Below are 6,695 nucleotides of genomic sequence, written 5' to 3'. Positions count from 1 at the left end.
ATCGAATTGCTGCCACCAAAAAGGGTGTCTGCAAAACTGCAGCCGTATTTCCTCGGTGTTGCTCCACCAGCAGAGTGGACGGTCCTTTGGAAAGTCCAAAAGTGAGTTTCTACTCTCACCCCTTCTTCCCCTTTCCCAATTCTCTCTCCTGCAAGGGATGGGGTGAGCAGAGAGCAGCTGGGCACTGAGGCTGATGTTTCTGGCCCAGTGCTGATGCCTTATTTTCTTGCTTAGTGTCGTTCTGTTCCCAGCTCCAGTTTCTGCCGTGCATTCCTGTCCCTGTGCTAGATCCTGCTGCCCCCTCTGTTGTGCTGACATACCTCTTTGTGTGTCCACACCACAATCAAACCCTGGGAGCAATCCAGATCAAAACAATGTATTCTTCTTCAGGGCTAACTTTCATCTGGTTCCCAGCCCCAGCTCCAGCACAAACACCATGCCAGCACCGCACAGGGGGTTGCACACAGGGGAAAGAGGAGGGTCACTAAGCCAAAGGTTTCTCCTGGCAGACTGCAGAGCAAACATAACTTGGAGTATCCAAACAAAACTAGTTTACACAGCCATCACAATCATTCAGAGTTAACGCTTTGTCCAGATTGGTGCTGGGATGTGGGGACATTTGATCTCCTTCCAATGCTGGAATCTAGATGTGCAAATTCTGCATTATGGAAGGAATATCCTGCCATGAAGCTCATGCTGTTGATCCCTGTGGGACCTATAGACCAATCTTCCAATTATGGTTGGAAAAGACTTCTGAGATCATTGAGTCCAACTGTTAACACAGCACCATGACATCCACCACTAAACCAAGTCCCCAGGTGCAACATCCACACCTCTTTTGAACACTTCGGGGTAGAGATTCCACCACTTCCGTGGACATCCTATTCCAATGCCTCACAACTGTTTCAGTACAGAAATTTCTCCTAATATGCAATGTAGACTTCCCCTGGTGCGACTCAAGGCAGTTCATTCTCATCCTGTCACCTGTTCCCTGGGAGCAGAGCCTGATTCCCACCTGGCTACAGCCTCCTGTCAGGGAGCTGTAGAGAGCTGTAAGGTCTCCTGAGTCCCCTTTTCTCCAGGCTAAGCACCCCCAGATCCCTCAGCTGCTCCTCATCAGACTTGTGCTCCAGCCCCTCAATGTCTTTCCTGTAGTGAGGGGCCCAAAACTGAACGCAGGATCTGAGGTGTGGCCTGACCAGTGCCCAGCACAGGGGACAATCACTGCCTCGATGCCTTGTACAAGAAACAGCTCTGTGACTTGGCCATTCTGGGTGGTGTGGGAAGGTGGTGAGGCAAGCATCACTGCTGAACTGATCAAACCCTCTTTCAAAAGGGAATTTAATGGGAATTGTGAGGGCTCCTCATCCCCACTGCAGTTATATTCATCACTGCCTGACAGTGCTGCTCTGTAGGTCTTTTCTCCAGTGCTCTGTGCATCCATCCAGCTCATTTTGGACAGCCGCAGACAGCAGGCAGGAGCCCTACTCTCACAGCTTCTAGACCTTCACCTTCCACAAAGCCTGATCCGTGTCAGCCACTTGCTATCCTAGCTGGCAGCACCCATGTACCTGTCAAAGCAGTTAGGGTCTGAGCACAGGGCCTTAGCAGTTCCTAGCTGGAAGGCTGTGTGTAAAAAGAGATGGAAGCTTATTTTCAGTGTCAGTCCAAGTAATCAACAGCCTGAAGATTTGGATACAAGGTAAGCATATATGACTTAATTCTACCTTTAACTTTCTACCTCACACCTTTTTTTATGGAATTTTTTTATGGAATTACTGTTTAATTGCTCATGTTAAACCTGTCCAACAATACCATTTTGTGTTAGCAACACTTAGTGTCATATCTTCAAAGTGCTTTACAAGCAAGTTATGAAATGTGCAATTTGAGTGAAAGCAAGCACCCTGGGCTGGGACCTGTGCTGTGTTAGACATAGCCTGGCATGCCTGCAGTGTATGAAGGGATGAGGAGCCCTGTGATTCATGGCAGGGTGAAGTCAGTGAGAAGAACATGGAGAGATAATGTGGGATGGCGCTCTCCAAGGCATAAAAGATCAAGCTCCATGAGATGACTTCTGGTGAATTTCATAGCATGTGCAAGAGCCTCAAGTGATCAACAGGGGACTTGAAATAATTCTTGAAGTATTGCAGCTTGATTTTGATACTGCATCTTCTTCTCTCCTTCCTCTAGCACAAGAAAACTGGCAGTCAAAAGTCATAAATCAGTCAGAAATGTTTGTTTCACTTCAAGGATATGCATTACACTAGCCATAACACAGGAATTAGGAAACCACAGCATAGCCCAACGGCCTTTGCCTTCAGCTGTGTCCATGGAGCACCAGACAGCTGTGCCACTATACAAACACTAATTAATCCTCAATAAAACAAGTAAAAAAAGTACACAAAGAACCATCACAGGTTGGTTTGTTGCCAGGATGGCAACAAAGCATGAATTGGACCAGGTGTTTGCCAAGGCAGGGCAGTCAAGTAGTAGCCAGCTTTGATTGTTGGTTCTGCAAGTCAGTGCATTCTCAGGCTCCAGCTGAAATGACACTGAAAAGGTGCAGGATTCACTTTTGTCCAGAAAAGAAAAATTTCCTCACAGAAAATCAGGGCTCCAAATCTTGCAGAATTTCTTTAGGCAGATCTGTGGGTATAAAAAGAAGCTTGAGTAAGCAGGTACTTTTGGTTTTGTAGCCTTCAGATGCAGGACCTCACTTGCTTGCCTCTTTTAAGGTGGTTGATGTTTTACCAGCACAGACTGAGAAGCCCAATGTATTGACACTGGCAGGAAGTGGCTTTTGGAAAGTTACATTTCCTTTGAATAGCTGGCTGACCTCTGGGTGTGTAAAGCACAGCTCCATCCCAATATTTGTATCTTCTCACTTTGTGAGAAGCCAAAAGATATCCAGAATCAAACGGGACAAATCTAAGGAATTCCTTCCTTTTCCTCCTCCACTAACCCTCCTCTGAGCTCTAAAAAAAGACCCCCAACTTATGTTTACATAACTGACCCGCATCTGCCTTCCAGAGTTCTGGCTGGGCATGGTCAGATGATGCTGTCCATAAACTTGAGGAGAGTCTGAATCTGGAAGAGAGGGGTAGATGGGTCATACCTGGGGTCTGTGCCTGAGGTGAGGAGAGCTCAGTTTGGGGAGGACTGTGGATGCTGTGCAGAAACTGGAGAGGTCTCCAGTGATCTTCTACATTGGATTTGGGGGTGCTGCACATCTGTGATGAAGTATTTTATTTTTGTTTATCACCTGTAACCCCAAACGTTCCCAGACCAGAAAACGGTTCCTACAACACACAGGATTTCTTACTTCCAGCCCAAGTCCTTACTGTGCAGCACATGGACACAGAGCGCCTGTGGCCCTGCCCGGCTGCTCACGAGGGGCGGGATGAACAGCGCCGTCCCGGTAAGCGCCGGGAGGGAAAACACCGGGAAACCCCGCGCGCCGAAGCCAAGGCTGGTGAGGACGGGCGGGCGCGGGGAGCCGGGGTTGCCCCCTCCCCGGGCCGGGCGCCCCACGACCCCTTTGTGCGGGAGCGGCGGCGTTGTCCGCCCGGCCCGGCCCGGCCCGGCCCGGCCCCTGCCCCGGCTCGCCCGTGCCGCCGCCCCGCTCCGCTGCCCGCGCCCTCCGCCGCGCCGGTACCTGCCGCTCTTTGTTCCCCGCCGCCGCCGCCTTTGTTCCCTCGGTGCCGGCTGCACCTTCGGCACCGCCCGCGCCCCCCGCGGGACATCGCTGCGCGGGGGGGCGCGGATGGAGAGACCGCGCTCCCGGAGCGCGTCCCCCCCCCTTTCCCAGCGCTGCGAAAGCCGGGGAAGAGGGTAAGGACCGCGGCGGGGCAGCGGCGGGAGTTCGCCGGGCTGCGCGGAGGGTGCGCGGCGGGCTCGGCCGGCGGCGGGAGCGAGCTTGGAGCGGGCTTGGAGCGAGCTCCCGCCCCCGCGGTCCTGCCCTACCCTCCCCGAGCGGCGGCCGCGCTGCCGGAGGAGCTCCGGCCGGAGCCGGCTTGTCCCGGGGCCGGCTTGTCCCGCGGCGGGGGAGCACGCAGGGGGTGCGGGCAGGTGACCGGCGCTGCCCCGGGGAGCCGTGGGTACCGCTGGGAACGTCGATATCTCTTTGGATTATGTGTTGAGGAACTGATCGTGCAAACTTACTCAGGCAAAGTTTTCGGGAAAAGGGAGCGACTGCTTTTCTGGGAGGGCCGCAGGAGGCAGCGGCATCCTCCCTGCGCTGTTTTATTGCCGGCGCTGCTGCCCCGGTGAAGCGCTGCCCGCTGAGGACTCGCGCGCTCTGTGCTTCCCGCTGCACATGGGCTCTTTTCTCTTTCCCGCCTCGCTGCCAGCCTCCCTCCTGCCTTCCCTCCCTTCCTCCCGTCCTTCCAGGGCTCCCGGCAGACGCCTGCTCCCTTTCGGAGCAGTTTTTACGGATCTGTGTTATTCCAGCCCATGGGATGCCGCACGTGGGGCTCCCTGTCTGTAACTTGGTGCTGGCTTAGTGTCAGGTGCTCTGTGTGTTTGTGGGTTTAAGGGAAGGCCCCTTTTCCTCCTTTCACCTTCAGAACTACACCTGGGCTCAGTCTGAATCGTTCTGAATCAAACTGAATTGTTCTTCTCTATTTCTCCTGAGAGCTGCTGGAGGCATCAGGAAGTAGAGCAGGTGCACCCTCCTCAAGTTACTGGGAATCTACCAGAGAGAAAACTTCGAGCAAGTTTTGGAGTTTCTCACAGCCTTTGTCATGTCTGGGACTGTGTGCTCCTCGTGCCTCTGCTTTCTTCTTTCCCTGTGTCTCGCCTGTCCTCTCCCCCTCTTTCTGTCATTCCTGAGTTTTCCTCCCTCTCATCTCACAGGGTGATCTGCCCTTTCAGGACAGACAGACAGACAAAGACGTAAGTGCCACGTGCAGCGTCCTGGCTCGTTCCTGTGACTGTTGGCCAAGTGAGCAGAGCCGTAGCTTGGCGGGCACGTCTGTTTACATCTCTGTGTGAAATGCAATTCCTGCAGAAGCAACACGCGGCTGCTGGCGCCTGGTTAGCTGTGTCACGGTCTTCAGCCGCTTCTGAGAAGGAGCTGTGGTGGCAGCTGTTAACTCTGCTCACAATAAGAGTGTCTGCACACACAGCCACCTCTCGCTGAAATCAGGGCAGCCTAAATAATTGATTTCCGAGGCAGAAGGCAGCATGTCACAGCAAGAGAGGATGGGGTGGTGTGGAGTGAGCAGGAGGTGGCACAGGAGAGGAAGCCCTGTCATCTGCAGGTGGTGGCAGAAGAGAGAGGGGTAGGTGGTGACTCTGGAATTTGGAGGTGAAACACCAGCAGTGACCACAATAACGTGTCACCATGTACTGATGTGTGCACTGGCAATGTTTGGGCCCCCATCATGTGAAATGCTGTACAAACACCTATTCAGAAATGTATAAATTAATGTTCCTTCTTCCCTGCTTCCTAATGAATGATAATTACCTTTTTACCTGAGTTTTCTACAAAAACACGTATTAAAGTTCCTTTATTTAAACATTTCCTTACAAATACCCTCAGGAAACTCTGTGTTACAGTGCTAAGATTTGAGCATGGTGGTTCAAGAGGGGCGAAGGAACTGTAATGATCCTTGGGGGTTCCTTCCAACTCAGGATGTTACATGATTCTGGATATTCTAAGGAAGGAGCTAATCTTTCTCCTATTAAATCTGACTAAAAGTTCAGTAAAGTAACTGAGAATTTTGTTGGTGTCAGTAGCACTTGACCAGTCCTGTAGTGTGCCAGCTATTTTTTATTTATTTTTCAGGCAAAGATTTTAAGCAGAGACACAATGAAGTAATTCAAGGAGCAGTGTGCATTGCTGGCTAGTGATCTAATAGCTTGAAAATGCTTTATCTCCCTAGCTGCTAATTTTAAGTTTTATGTTGAAAGAGAAAGTAAGAAAAAAAACCCTAACCAGTTACTGTTTGTTTCTTTGCAGTTTTTATCTGTGTTTTTTGTTACTCCTCATGGTATGTTTTGGGAAAGATTGCTTGCATGCTTTGGGAGAAAATTGCATTCTTTTAGGGGAAAAATGGGCCACAACTTAGCCCATTTATTGAGTTAATCATGCACGTTGTAAAACCCCTTTACTAGTAATTATTACATAAACAGTGAGTTCAGCTCTGCTCAGTTTCCTCAACTGAATATTCATCTGAATATAGAAAGGAACTAAAGAAAAGGTCCCAAAGCGGGTGTGAAGAAGGCCAGCTTGGGAGATCAGGTATAAAGAGCCTCATTCATTTTGGTTTATCTGTAGTACAGGGATATGCCCTTACTCCATGAATCATCTCCTGACATCTGTTTGCAGCACTGTTTTCTTAGCAACTGCAGCTCTGTTTTAGATCTGGGCTCTCAATGGCCGGGTTTGTGCCGAAAGATGCGAAGAGACAATCCAAGCTCTTCCTAGTGAAGCTGTGCCTTTCAGCCCATTTAGCCAATTTATTTTCTTCCCTGAGGCACAATAAATACCGGTTTTAAAATCTACCAGCTGAGATGCTTTTTCTGTGTCGGTGCAGAGATGCTTATCTGTTGCTTACCACAACTGAAGTGTTTCCCCAACACGATCTGGCAGCGTGGGAGAGGATGGCCATGGGCTGTGTCCTGTTGAAGGAATGAGCTGTGTGTGCACCACGCTTGCTCTGCCTTTCCTGCAGGTTTTTTTGAGCTGTCAT

General features: G+C 50.8%; 1 protein-coding gene across 1 annotated transcript; it reads right to left on the bottom strand.

Moving 5' to 3' along the window:
- Positions 1-588: 588 nt before the first annotated feature.
- On the bottom strand, positions 589-6,695 carry LOC121343674 (translation initiation factor IF-2-like). The gene is made up of 3 exons (XM_041419118.1): positions 6,561-6,695; positions 3,656-4,435; positions 589-2,646 (listed from the first exon to the last, which is right to left on the bottom strand). The coding sequence occupies exons 1-3, from the start codon at positions 6,693-6,695 to the stop codon at positions 2,599-2,601; spliced, it is 963 nt and encodes a 320-aa protein (XP_041275052.1). The 3' UTR covers positions 589-2,598.

This window comes from Onychostruthus taczanowskii, unplaced genomic scaffold (assembly GCF_017590055.1).
Source record: "Onychostruthus taczanowskii isolate IOZ18803 unplaced genomic scaffold, ASM1759005v1 scaffold1, whole genome shotgun sequence".
Taxonomy (NCBI): Eukaryota; Metazoa; Chordata; class Aves; order Passeriformes; family Passeridae; genus Onychostruthus; species Onychostruthus taczanowskii.
The sequence above is the reverse complement of the archived record's forward strand: the minus strand, read 5'-3'. Positions and strand labels throughout refer to the sequence as shown.